The sequence below is a fragment of the Mobula hypostoma genome, chromosome 11, assembly GCF_963921235.1.
Source record: "Mobula hypostoma chromosome 11, sMobHyp1.1, whole genome shotgun sequence".
In the NCBI taxonomy this organism is placed as follows: domain Eukaryota; kingdom Metazoa; phylum Chordata; class Chondrichthyes; order Myliobatiformes; family Myliobatidae; genus Mobula; species Mobula hypostoma.
Genome location: NC_086107.1, coordinates 7,628,927 through 7,643,835, shown reverse-complemented (window position 1 = coordinate 7,643,835; position 14,909 = coordinate 7,628,927). Strand labels below are relative to the sequence as shown.

Sequence of the window (14,909 nt, the reverse complement as noted above, 5' to 3'; positions counted from 1 at the left end):
CCCTCATAATTTTGGATACCTCTATGAAATCTGTTATGAGTCTTCTATCTTCTAAAGAATACAGTCCTAACCTATTTAATCTTTCCTTATAATTCAGGTAGGTCCTTCAGACCCAGCAACATCCTTATAAGTTTCCTCTGTACTCCTTCAATCTTGTTTACATCTTTCCTGTAGGTATGTGACCAAAACTGCACATAATACTCCAAATTATGCTTCACCAACATTTTATGCAACTTTAACATTGCATCCTATTTCCTGTACTCAATTATATTGATTTATGAGGGCCAATGTGCCAAAAGCTTTCTTTATGACCCTAACTGTGATGCCACTTTCAGCAAATTATGGACCTGCATTCCCAGATCCCTCTGTTCTACCACAGTCCTCAGTGCCCTAATGTTCACTGCGTAAGGCCTACCTGATCGGTCCTACCGAAGTGCAACACCTCATATTTGTCTGCATTAAATGCCATTCTACCATTTTTCAGCCCATTTTTCCAGCTGGTGCAGATCCCTCTGCAAGCCATGATAGCCTTCCTCACTGTCCACTACACAACGAGTCTTGGTGTCATCCACAAATTTGCTGATCCAGTTAACCACATTATCATCCGGATCATTGATAGAGATGACAACCAACAAAGAATCCAGCATTGATCCCTGCGGCACACCACTAATCACAGTCCTCCAGTCAAAGACGCAGCCCTCTCTTACCACTCTCTGGCTTTTTCCACAAAGCCAATGTCTAAACCAATTTGTTACCTCATCCTGAATACTGAGCGACTGAACGTTCTTGATCAGCCTCCCATGCGGGACCTTGTCAAAGTCCATGTAGACAACATTCACTGCCTTACCTTCATCCACTTTCCTGGTAACCAGGAAGAACTTGTTTCATTTGACAGAGACAGTAACCGGAGACATATATTTAAGATAATTGCTGGAAGCGCTTCAGAATATTTGAGGATAATTTCTTTCACTCAAAGGTAATGAAAATAAATCAGCCTTAAAGAATGGTGGAGCAGACTTGAATTGGCCAATTAGCCTAATTTTGAATTTCTGTCTTATTATATCTATGTCTTGAGATTAAGCTAAATAGCACTTTGTTTGGCAGAAATGGAGAGGTTTAACATGATGGACCAAATGGCCCCTCTATAAAGGAAAACATGAGGAAATCTGCAGATGCTGAAAATTCAGAAAACACACACAAAATGCTGGCGGAACGCAGCAGGCCAGACAGCATCCATAGGATCCATAGGAAGAAGCGCAGTCGGCATTTCAGGCTGAGACCCTTCGTCAGCTCTATAAAGGAGCCAGTTTTGAAGAGATTTCTTGAAGTGAAGTAGAGAACTTTAGAAAGAGAGGGAAAAAAACTAATTATGGGCAGTGAAAAATTAGAACGTATAACAACATGAAGTACCAACACACAAAATGCTGGAGGACCTCATAACAAGATGAGACCCTTCATCGGACTGGAAAGGAAGGGAGAAGAAGCCAGAATAAGAAGATGGGGGTGGGGGGAGAGGGAGGCAGAGTAGAAGGTGTACAAGCTGGCAGGTGATAGGTGAAAACAGGTGAGGGGGAAGGCGGGTGAATGGACGAGGGGTATGAAGTAAGAAGTTGGGAGGTGAGAGGTGGAAAAGGTAAAGGGCAGAGGAATCATTAACACAACCTATTCTGCAGATGCTGGCAGTCCAAAGTAAAAAACACAAAATGCCGCAGGAACTCAGCAAGTCAGGCAGCATCTATGGACTGGAATAAACAGTCAACATTTTGGGCTAGTCGTTTATTGTTTATTGTCCCGATGAAGGTTCTCATCTGAAACATCATCTCTCTATTCCTTGCCATAGATGCCAGACAAGCTGAGTTCCTCCAGTATTTTCTGTGTGTTGCTCTGGCCTTCCATCATTTGCAGAATCTCTTGTGTCTATAAAGTGAAGGAATGTAGAGTTCCTCCGTGTTCAGGTCAAGACTGGCACTACGCTATTTTTTCTTTAACATATCATGTATGGAATTTTGAAAGATTTTAATTCACTTGTTTACAGGTTGATCTTTCTACCTCCGCAGCCAAAAGCAGCCTGGCTCACTTGGAAGCAAAACTGAATTCCTTGCGGATGGAAACATCAGTACAAACCATCTCACGGGAAATCTCAGCTGCCAAGACCCGGCCAGCAATAAGAATCTTAGCCTATCGAAATGGCGCTGGGTACAAGGATGGTGAATTGATTATTGGAACAACATTTTCTTCGGTAATAAAGCCAGGATAAGTAAACATATTCTCAAATTAGGCAGAATTTTATTTATTTACTGAGATACTGTGTGGAATAGGCCCTGCCAGCCCTCGAGCCGTGCCATCTAGCAATCCCCCAATTTAATCCTAGCCTAATCATGGGACAACATACAATGACCAATTAACCTTCCAACCAGTAGGTCCTTCAACTGTGGGAGGAAACTGGAGCATCTGGAGGAAACCTACATGGTCACGGGGCGAACATACAAACTCCTTATGATGGGGTTGAGGAGGAGAAAGAAAAGGATCAGCCTTGATTGAATGATGGAGCAGACTCGATGGGCCAGATGGCCTAATTCTGCTCCTATGACTTGTGGTTTTATGGTTTTAATTCCCCTACTGTACAAAAATCTATCCTTGTCTTAAATATATTTACTGAGTTAGCATCCACTGTATAATTGGGCAGAGGATTCCACAGATTCACCATTCTCTGGGAAAAGCAGTTCCTTCTCATCTCCATCCTAAATTTACTTCCCCAAATCTTGAGGCTATGTCCACTAGTTCTACCTCAACCCTCAACGAATTCCACAAACTACAGACTCACTTCCATGGAATCTATAACTCATGCTCTCATTATCTATCTATCTATCATTTTACGTTTGTGCAATTTGTCTTTTGCTTATTGATCGTTCTTTTTCTGTGTATTTTTTCATTCATTCTGTTGTATTTCTTTGCTCTACTGTGAATGCCCACAAGAAAATGAATCTTAGAGTTATATATGGTGACATGGCTTCTTATGGCTTTAATAATATATTTACTTTGAACTTGCTATAATCCTTTCATTTCATGAGTAATTACCCTAACAGTATTCATAATTAAACAGATCGGCTATATTCAGTCAGTAACAAATACCCTGAAACACCTTATTATTATTGCTGCTAATTTGAAATATGCTTTAAAAGTGAATGGAAGAAGTTAGATGTCTGCAAGTTGAATTAAGCTTGTTAGTTTTAATGTTACATTTAAGGAATTGCAAACACTGAGTCTGGACATTAAGCAAAACATTTTGTAATTCTTGTATACGCAATGTTTGAAATGAATGGGGGGGGCATCAGGGTAGTGTAACAGTTAGCATAACACTTCACCGTGTCAGCTGTACAATCTGCTTTCAATTCCCATTACTGTCTGTAAGGAGTTTGTACAATCTCTCTGTGACTGTGTGGGTTTCCTCACACATTCCAAAGACATATGGCTTAGGATTAGTAAATTCTGGGTATGCTGTGTTCATGTCAGAGGGGTGGTGACACTGTGGGTTGCCCCAATAAATCTCAGACTGTTTTGTTGTTAACACAAAATGACCCATTTCTCTGTATGTTACAATATTTCGATGTACGTGGAACAAATAAGCTAATAACCTTTAATCTTTCTGCCTCCCAGGAACAAGTTAAAACCCTTAAACGAAAACAAATTGAATACAAGCAAAGCAACACAATCTTGTTTGTTTGTTTATTTATTTACCTAGCTACCTGTCTGCTTTTTGTTTGTTTATTTATTTATTGAGATACGGCATGGTCCTTCGATCCATGCTGCCCAGCAATCCCCTGATTTAATATTAGCGTAATCATGGGACAGTTTACAATGACCAATTAACTTACCAACCAGTATGTCTTTGGACTGTGGGAGGAAACCAGAGCACCCGGAGGAAACCCACGCAGTCACAGGGAGTAAGCACAATGTCCTTACGGGCAGTGGCAGGAATTGAAACCGTGTCAGCTGTATTAAAAAGTGTTGTGCTAACCACTACGCTACCATGCCACCCGGAGACTGGAGAATTTAGATACGCTGTTAACTTGTGTCAGGAAATATAGAGGAGGTTTGAGGCAAAAGCAGAGCAGCAGAGATGATATAGCAGGAAATAATATTTTACTATTGAATTACAAATGTCACACAAGTTTTGCACTGTATTTCAGTACACATAAGTTACCAATTTCCAGCATGTTTTTCATCCCCCTGTTGACCACTGCTTTAAGACTATAAGGCATAGGAGCAGAAATAGGCCATTCAGCCCATCAAGTCTGCTTCTCTATTCCATCCTGGCTGATTTATTACCCCTCTCAACCCCATTCTCCTGCCTTCTCCCTGTAACCTTTGATGCCCTGACTAATCAGGAGACTATCAACCTCCACTTTAAATATCCCCAAAGACTGGTCTTCCACAACCATCTATAGCAATGAGTTCCACAGATTCGCCACCATCTTTGGAATGTGGCTTAACAGGATGTCCTTGCATTCTGAGCTGTGCTTTCAGGTTCTAGACTTCCCCCACTACAGGAAACCTCTTCACCACATTCACTCTCTCTAGACCTTTCAATATTTGATAGGTTTCAATGAGATCCCCTCTCAGTTGTTTGAACTTCAGCAAATACATGACCAGAGCTGTCATACACTCCTCATGTGTTAACTCTTTCATTCCCAAGATAATTCTTGTAAACCATCTCCGGACCCTCTCCAATGCCAATATACACTTTCTTAGACAAGGGACCCAAAACTGTTTACAATACTCTAAGTCTGATCTGACCAGCACCTTAGAAAGCCTCAGCATAATATCTTTGCTTTTGAACTCTAGTCTTCTCAAAATGAATGCTAAAATTGCATTTGCCTTCCTTACCAATGACCCAACCTGCAAGTTAACCTTTAGGGAACCCTGCATGAGGACTCCCAAGTTCCTTAGTACATCTGATTTCTAAATTTTCTCCCTGTTTAGAAAATAGTCTACACCTTTATTCCTTCTACCAAAATGCATGACCATGTATTTCCCTACACCATATCCCATCTGTCACTTCTTTGGCCATTCCCCTAATCTGTCTAAGCCCTTCTTCATACTCTGCTTCCTCAACCCTTTCTGCCCCTCCCACTATCTATTTATAATGGGAAAAGAAGTGGTACCAATACCGACCCCTGCAGAACACCACTAGTCACTGGCAGCCAACCAGAAAAGGCCCCCTTTATTCCCACTCTTTCCCTCCTGCCTGTCAGCCAATCCATGCTAGTATCTTTCCTGTAATATCATGGGCTCTTATCTTGTTAAGCAGCCTCATGTACAGCACCTTGTCAAAGGCCTTCCGAAAATCCAAATAAACAACGTTCATTGACTCTCATTTGTCTATCCTGCCTGTTACTTCCTCAAAGAATTCCACAAGATTTGTCTGACAAAATTTCCCATTAAGGAAATCCTGCTGACTTTGGCCTATTTTATCATGTGCCTCCAAGTACCCTGAAACCTCACCTTTCACAATAGACTCCAATGTCTTTCCAACCACTGAGATCAGGCTAACTGTCTTTTGCCTCCCTCCCTTCTTAAAGAGTGGAGTGACATTTATAATTTTCCAGTCCTCGGGAACCATTCCAGAATCTAGTGAATCTTGAAAGATCATTACTAATGCCTCACAATAACAGAATTGAAGTATTGAATTTATTTATTGATTGATTGATTAATTTATTGAGCTCAAGCATGGAATAGTCCCTGCTGGTCCTTCAAGCTGTGCCACCCAGCAATCCCCTGATTTAATCCTAGCCTAATCCCGGGACCATTTACAGTGACCAACTGGAGCGCCTGGAGTAAACCCATGTGGTCACAGGGGAGAATGTACAAACTCTTTCCAAGCAGCAGCGGGAATTGAACCTGGGTCACTGATTCTGTAAAATGTTATGCTAACCAGAATACTACCGGGCAATTGAAAGTTGTTAATCCCGCTCTTCAGTACTAGAGAGAAAATTGCTGTGCAAACACCTTCGATAGTAATAATCGCCTTCTCTTATCAGTGAATGGTTATTACACTTAACTTCCTGGTTGCCTTGATCTAGTTGCTTGCCACGTGCACTCGAAGGTTAAAACTGACCAGACCTGCGCACAGACTATATACAGCCGATGGAAGCCTCATCTTGACTGTCAGTGAATTGATCGCTGGAGCTGGCAATGACTGTTTACAGGAACAAGAGCCCGAAATGACACGTGCTGAAGAAGACAAAGGTAGGAGATATGAAGAGATAATAAATAGATCAAATAAAGAAGGTTTGTTATATGTAGTTTCACTTGCTTCTGTGACCAAAGTTAACACTAGTCTGGGGCCCAAAACATGCTTTCAGATAGCTTCCCTCAAATTTGCCTCTTCCTTTAAGGCCACTCTTTAGGTATTTACCTTGAGATTTCTTTATTAATTTACTTATAAATTAACAGAGGGGTCTAGCAATAATGGTGCATAGTTCCCTGAAGGTGGAATCTCATGTGGATAGGGTGGTGAAGAAAGCTTTTGGTATGCTGGACTTTATTAATCAGAGCATTGAGTATAGGAGTTGGGATGTAATGTTGAAATTCTACAAGGCATTGGTGAGGCCAAATTTGGAGTATTGTGTACAGTTCTGGTCAACGAATTATAGGAAAGATGTCAATAAAATTGAGAGAGTACAGAGGAGATTTACTAAAATGTTACCTGGGTTTCATCTCCTAAGTTACAGAGAAAGGTTGAACAAGTTAGGTCTTTATTCTTTGGAGCGTAGAAGGTTGAGGGGGGACTTGATAGAGGTATTTAAAATTATGAGGGGGATAGATAGAGTTGACGTGGATAGGCTTGTTCCATTGAGAGTGGGGAAGATTCAAACAAGAGGACATGAGTTGAGAGTTAAAGGGCAAAAGTTTAGGGGTAACATGAGGGGGAACTTCTTTACTCAGAGAGTGGTAGCTGTGTGGAACGAGCTTCCAGCAGAAGTGGTTGAGGCAGGTTCGATGTTGTCATTTAAAGTTAGATTGGATAGGTATATGGACAGGAAAGGAATGGAGGGTTATGGGGTGAGTGCAGGTCGGTGGGACTAGGTGAGAGTAAGAGTTCAGCACGGACTAGCAGGGCCGAGATGGCCTGTTTCCATGCTGTAATTGTTATATGGTTGTATGGTTATTTAGAGAGCCAGCGCGGAACAGGCTCCTTCCAGCCCAACGAGCAGTGCTGCCCAGAAACCCACCTATTTAACACTAACTTAATTACAGGATAATTAACAGTGACCAACTGACCTACTAACCAGTATACCTTTGACTATGGGAGGAGACTGGAGCACCTGGAGGAAACACAGGGAGTCCGTACAAACTCCTTACAGACAGCGTTAGAACTGAACTCTGAACTCCGATGACCTGAGCTGTCATTGGATTGTGCTAACTGCTATGATACCATAGTAAAACAAGGGCACACAAACTGGTACTGGTATAGAAATTTACTTATCTACAGCCCGTTTACGCCGCTGGCATTTAGGACTGCAATGAAGGTCCTCCATCTCTGTCCATAGTGTCGCACACTGATATAGAAGAATTCTTCATTGCAGTTTTGTTTTACTAGACAGGGTTGCTAACCCTGAGCTGAACCCCTGAACTTGGAGACTGGTGGACCACTTTTAGTCTGACCTCTACCCTTTGACCTGTTTGGTATGGCGGCCCTACCAATACCCAAAGCATAAGGCCCTGACTCCAGCCAGCATAGCTCTCTGAGTTGCTGAGGCATGCAAGCTCCAAACCCTACGGCAAGGTTGTGGTTCTCTTGGAGGATAGAAACCCAGATTTGATCCGATTTTCGGGCAGGTGGTACATTCTTCCTCTAGCTGCATGGGTTCGCCTCTGATGCTCCAGTTTCTCCCACATCCCAATGTTGTGTTGGCCGTTAGGTTAATTGGTTCTAGTTAACTATCCCTGGAGTGCATGCGTTCTAAAAGAATCAAGTGGAGTAGATGGGCATGTGAGAGAGAAATGGTTACAGGGACATACATGGCAAAATAGGAAGAAGGAATAAGTGGAATGACCTGTTGAAATGAGAAGCCTGCGATTGTGTGTGTTTTGATGTGTATGTGTTAACAAAAACTTCAGACTTGGAACCTTGAATGTAGAAAATAGCATTCTGAGGACAGAAGGAATGATAACACACCACGGACCATATGTGTTATCTTTTAATTACACAATTAAGAACTGGCTGAAACAGGCTGTCAGGAGTAGAGGTGGAAACAGGTACAACAGAGGCATTTAAGAGATATTTAGACAGACACGCGAATAGGCAGGGAAGGTAGTGCTATGGATTGTATACAGGCGGGAGAGATTTAGTTTAATTCGGCATTATGTTCAGCACAGACATCATGGGCCAGAGGGCCCGTTCTTGGGCCCTACTCTTCTACTCTCAGTGGGCACTTTATTGTGTACCTGCTGTACCTAATAAGGTGGCCGCTGAGTGTATGTTCATGGTCTTCTGCTGCTGTACTCTATCCTCTTTAAGGTTTGACGTGTTGTGTATTCAGAGATGCTCTTCTGCACGCCATTGTTGTAACGTGTGGTTATTTGAGTTACTGTTACCTTCCTGTCAACTTGAACCAGTCCGGCCAATCTTCTTTGACTTTTCTCATTAGCAGGACATTTTCAACCACAGAACTGCTGCTCACTGGATGTTTATTGTTTATTGCACCATTCTCTGTAAACTCTAGAGACTGTTGTATGTGAAAATCCCAGGAGGTCAGCAGTTTCTGAAATACTCAAACCACCCCATCTGGCACCAGCATCCATTCCATAGTCAAAGTCACTTAGTTCATATTTCTTTCTCATTCTGATTAAACACTGAACCTCTTGACCATGTTGCATGCTTTTGTGCATTGAGTTACTGCCACATTATTGGCTAATATATAGTTGCATAAATGAGCAGGTGTACATGTGTACCTAATAAAGTGGCCACTAAATGTAAATTCTGTGTTCTTGTGTACTTGCCATGCCGATTAGTTAACTCTGGTACTGCTTTTCTTCACTACTAGACTCAAGCAAGTTGTTGTCTCCTCACTTGGTGACCTGTGAGGAGCTGAAGATTAGCCCCAACACCAGGGAGCCTATAGAGGTCTGGGTGTCCTGTGGAGAGCCATTTATACCTTTGAGTGGTAAGTATTTAAATGTGAACATAGAAAGAGATAAAGCAATTAGCTTTAATTGTCAAATGTGTATTGAAACCTTTAGTGAAATGTGTTTGCGTCAAATCGAATCAACGAGGATTGTGTTGAGGACATCCTGTAAGTGGTGCCATGCTTCTGGCACCAGTACAGCATGCCCACATCTTAACCATATATCTCTGGAATGTGTGAGAACACTGGAGCACCCAGAGGAAATCCACACGGTCACCGGGAGAAGGTATTGTTCAAACTCCTTATCAGGCATCAACGGGATTTAGATTAGATTAGATTAGATTATGAGGACACGCAGTCCTCTTTTATTGTCATTTAGTAATGCATGCATTAAGAAATGATACAATATTCCTCCGGTGTGATATCACATAACACAGGACAGACCAAGACGGAAAAACTAACAAAAACCACATAATTATAACATATAGTTACAACAGTGCAACAATACCATAACTTGATGAAGAACAGGCCATGGCACAGTAAAAAAGTTCAAAGTCTCTCGAAAGTCCCACATCTCACGCAGACGGGAGAAGGAAGAAAAGTCTCCCTGCCATGCCCGACCACAGTCCGACTCTGAGTCATCCGAAAACTTTGAGCTCTGATCATCCCTCCGACACCGAGTACCGAACATCATCTCTATCCGAACGCTTCGACCCCAGCCTCGGTCACCGGCAGCAGGCAAAGCCGAGGATTTTGGGGCCTTCCCTCCGGAGATTCTCGGTCGCACAGTAGCAACGGCAGCGAACTAGACATTTCAGAAATTTCTCCAGATGTTCCTCTGCTTCTCACGTCTGTTTTCATCAAATCAGAATTGTCCACGGCCTCTATTTAACAGATACTATATCATTTCACCAGAGAGCTGCACGCGCTGCATCGCGCTGCCATCTTCTCCTCCCGCCTGCAAATTAAACCCTGATTGGTAATCGCTGGCGGTGTAAAACGATTGCACTATCTGCCAAGCTAATGTGCCACACCCTGTGTGACGTGAACATAGATCATAGAACAGTATAGCTCACTGCAGGCCCTTCAGCCTAAAATATTGTGCCAGCTTTTTAACCTACTCTAAGATCAATCTAACCCTCCGCCTCCACACAGCCCTCCAATTTCATCCATGTGACCATCTAAGAGTCTCTTAAATATCCCCCAGTGTATTTGCCTCTACCACTACCCCTGTTCTCCACACCCTCCACTCTGTCAAAAACTCATATCTGACATCTTCCTGTACTTTCGTCCAATTACCATAAAATTATGGGCTCTCATATTAGCCATTTTTACCCTGGTGAAAAAGTCTCTGGCTGTCCACTTGAGCTAAGCCTCTAATTATCTTGTACACCTCGATCAAGTCACCTCTCATCCTCCTTCACTCCAGAGAGAAAAGTCTTATCTCCCTCAACCTATCCTCATAAGGTACATTTAATGTCAGAGAAATGTATACAATGTATCCCGAAATGCTTTTTCTTCACAACCATCCATAAAAAGAGAGGAGTGCCCCCAAAGAATGAATGACAGTTAAATATTAGAACCCAAAGTACCCCCCCCCCAGCTCCCCTTCCTCCCGCATGTAAGTGGCAGCAAGCAAGAATCCCCCTTCTCCCCACTAGCAAAAGAAAAGCGCCTCGGCACCCACCACCGAGCACTCAAGTGTGCAGCAAAGCAACAGAAAAGGCACAGACTTGCAGTACTCCAAAGGTTACTCATTCACCCGGTATTCGACATACCACAGGCTCTCTCTCTCCCTAATAAGGGAGAAAGTGGTGTCTCCGTTTCATAGTGAGGGTGGAGACATAACAAACAACTCACTGGTTTACGATGTTAAAAGTCCGTTGCGTTCCTTTTTCCGAGCTCTCTGCTCTCCAATGCAGGCAGCACCCTGATAAATCTCCTCTGCACCCTCTCTGAAGCAGATGATTGAAAGATTTGCAGTTATCACTGAAAGAATTGGTAATAATTCATTCATGCAAAGCAACGTAAATTGTGGATCATTATAAACACTTACAAATGCTGGAGGAACTCAGCAAGCCAGGCAGCATCTATAGAGGCCACAACATCATAAGGTGAAAAGCCTGTGCTGTTCTGTACTGTACTGCTCCATGTTCTATGTTCTGTGTTCTTTCTGTTGATAGCTTGACTCCTGAATCTTTCTAGCACACGACTTCTGCCCTGCCCTGCCCACCCCTTGTCCTCTACCTTTCAACCAGCTTGCCTTTGCGGGCTGTGTATTTTACGCACGTTCAAAGTTCAACGTTCGAAGCAGGTTTATTAACAAAGTACATATACAGTACGTCACCACGTACAACTGTGATGCGGCAGCTACTTGTAAGACACACCAAAACCGCTGAGAGACTGAGTAGAGGACTGGACACTGTATGACGAACCTCCAAGTAATAGAGTTCCAAGCTGAAAAAAAGTACGCTCAATTCTTTATTATGAAACCAGCAATGATGACCCATCAAAATTAGTGATGTTAGTGAAACTAGCATAATAAGTGAAATTAACAATATTAATGATATAAACGGTCAACAATCAAAATCAGAAACGCACACAAAATGCTGCAGGAACTCAGCAGACCAGGCAGTACCTATGGAAAAGAGTACAGTTCAGCAGGACCGAAGAGAATAGATGAGGAGTAGAATTAAAAGGTATGCGGAGGGGAGGGAGAAACGCAAGGTGATAGGTGAAACCTGGTGTGGCGGGGGGGTTGAAATAAAGAGCTGGGAAGTTGATTGGCAAAAGAGATACAGGGCTGGGGAAGGGAGAATCTAATAGGAAAGGACAGAAGGCCATGGAAGAAAGAAAGGGGGGGAGGAGCACCAGAGGGAGGTGATGGGCAGTCAAGGAGATAAGGTGAGAGAGGGTAAAGTGGATAGGGAATGGTGAAGGAATGGAGAATACGGAGCTCATCAACTTCATCCACTTTCCCTCCGACTTCCCTCATGCCCTCAGATTTACCTGGTCCATTTCCAACACCTCCCTTACTTTCTTGATCTCTGTCTCTAGCTCTGGAGGCAGCTTATCTAATGATGTTCATTATAAACCCACAGACACTCACAGCTACCTGGACTATAGCTCTTCCCACCCTGTTACTTGTAAAAACACCATCCCCTTCTCTCAATTCCTCCACCTCCGCCACATCTGCTCTCAGGATGAGGCTTTTCATTCCAGAGTGAAGGAGATGTCCTCCTCCTTCAAAGAAAGCAGCCTTCCTTCCTCCACCATCAACGCTGCCCTCAACCACATCTCTTCCATTTCAATACGTCTGCTCTCACCCCGTCCTCCTGCCACCCTACCAGGGATGGGTTCCTCTTGTCCTCACCTACGACCCCACCAGTCTCCGCATCCAGCATATAATTCTCCGAACCTTCCGCCATCTGCAACGGGATTCCACCACCAAACACATCTTCCCCCCCCCCACCCACTTTCTGCTCCCTTCACGACTCTATTGTCCATTTGTCCCTCCCCAGTGATCTCCCTCCTGGCACTTACCCTTGCAAGCAGAACAAGTTCTACACCAGCCCCTACATTTCCTCCCTCACTACCATTCAGGGCCCCAAACTTTCTTTCCAGGTGAGGTGAACTTCACCTGTGAACCTGTTGGGGTCATCTGTTGTGTCTTGTGTTCCCATTGTGGCCTCCTGTCTATCGTTGAGACCCATCATAGATTGGGAAAATGCTTTGCCAAGCACCTACATTCTGACTGCCAGAAAAAGTGGGATTTCCCAGTAGCCACCCATTTTAATTCCACTTCCACTTCCCATTCTCATTCCGATATGTCTTTCCATGGCCTCCTCTACTGTTGCAATGAGGCCACATACAGGTTGGAGGAGCAACAGCTTATCTGGGTAGCTTCCAACCTGGTGGCATAAACATCAATTTCTTGAACTTCGGATAATTGCGCCCCCCCCCCCACCCTCTCCTTCACCATTCCCCAACCCTTCTTCCCTCTCTCACCTATCTCCTTGCCTGCCCGTCGCCTCCCTCTGGTGCTCCTCCCCACCTTTTCTTTATTCCATGGCCTTCTGTCCTCTCCAATTAGATTCTCCTTTCTCCAACCCTGTTTCACCAATCAACTTCCCAGCTCTTTACTTCATCCCTCCCCCTCCTCATTTCACCAATCACCTTGTGTTCCTCCCTCCCCTTCCTACACCTTTTCCTACATCTTCATCTTCTTTTCTCCAGTCCTGCCGAAGGGTCTCAGCCCGAAACGTCGACTGTACTCTTTTCCATAGATGCTGTCTGGCCTGCTGAGTTTCTCCAGCATTTAATGAGGTAGTGTTCATGAGTTCAAGGTCCGTACGGAAATTGGATGGAGGAGGGGAAGAAGCTGTTCCTGAATCATTGAGCCTGTGCCTTCAGGCTTCTGTACCTCCTTCCTGACGGTAGCAATGAGAACAAGGCATGACCTGGGTGATGGACGTCCTTAATGATGGATGCCGCCATTTTGAAGCATCGCTTCTTGAAGACATCCTGGATACTACGGAGGCTAGTGTCCATGATGGAGCTGACTAAGTTTACAAGTCTTTGCAGCTTATTTCGATCCTGTGCAGTAACCATAACCCACCCATACCAGATGGTGATGCAGTCAGTTAAAGTGCTCTCCACTGTACATCTGTTGAAATTTGTGTGACTTTGATGACATACCAAATCTCCTCAAACTCCTAATGAAATATAGCCACTGTCCAAGCCCTGCTCAGTCTATCTCTAAATAAGCTACAACACAAAAGGTGAATATGTGACTATACTCATTTACACCTACCACGCCACAACCCCCATGACAAATTACCGTAACCCATAATAAACACGCAACACAAAATGCAATAACATACAAGCAGAAAATAGATACATGGCTCGTACACATGGGATTCATTTTCTTACAGGCATTCACAGTTGATACAAAGAAAAACAATAGAATCAATGAAAAACTGCACACGCCAATGTGCAACAGACAACAAATGAAAGAATAATAATAATAACAAAATAAGCAATAAATATCAAGAACGTAAGTTGTAGAGTTCTTAAGAGTGAGTCCATATGAGGGGATTCCAATATGGTTTATGCCAGGAAGCAATGCCATTAAGCAAGGGGTCTGTGGACTCCAGGTAGGGAACCCCTGCCATAGACTGTGGAATCGCTTCAGTGTTGGGATGAGTGAAGTTACCCACGACGGTTCAAGAGACTGGTAGCTGAAGGGTAATTGTCCCTGAATGTGGTGGGGTGGGACCTGAGGTCCCTGTACCTCCTTCCTGACTGCAGCAGCGAGAAGCGAGTATTTAGCCATTTTTGCTTTATCCCACATTTCCAATGTCGGCAGCATTTTGCTTTAATAATTATATGCAAGTTGCTTTGAACCTTGCAACTGATATTTAATCAGTTACATTTGTAATTTGGATCTTTTCATGCTTCAGTACACTTTTACCTAGAACTGTCTCCAGGTGTCGTGCAGTGTAATTTTATTGTATGATTGTTTAATAACTTTGCATTAAATTCCTTACTTTATTTTAATCAAAACTTAAACATTCAGTTGAGAAAACTCTTTAAATAGCCTTTGCTGGAGGCTGCACATTAACTTGGTGGAAGCACTCAAAACTCATACTTTGAGCTTTATATAGGCATCCGTTGGTCTCGTGAGACCATGGATTTGCACCTTGGAAGGTTTCCAGGGCGCAGGCCTGGGCAAGGTTGTAGGAAGACCGGCAGTTGCCCATGCTGCAAGTCTCCCCT

At 43.4% G+C, this 14,909-nt stretch overlaps 1 protein-coding gene across 1 annotated transcript in view; it reads left to right on the top strand.

The window, feature by feature from the left end:
* The window catches only part of LOC134353570 (doublecortin domain-containing protein 1-like), a 610,678-nt gene that overhangs the window by 481,747 nt on the left and 114,022 nt on the right, over positions 1-14,909 (top strand). Inside the window, exons 32-34 of the mRNA XM_063061626.1 lie at positions 2,036-2,239; positions 6,084-6,249; positions 9,051-9,170. Of these exons, the coding sequence (XP_062917696.1) occupies positions 2,036-2,239; positions 6,084-6,249; positions 9,051-9,170 (490 nt within the window). The remainder of the gene's footprint in view (positions 1-2,035; positions 2,240-6,083; positions 6,250-9,050; positions 9,171-14,909) is intronic.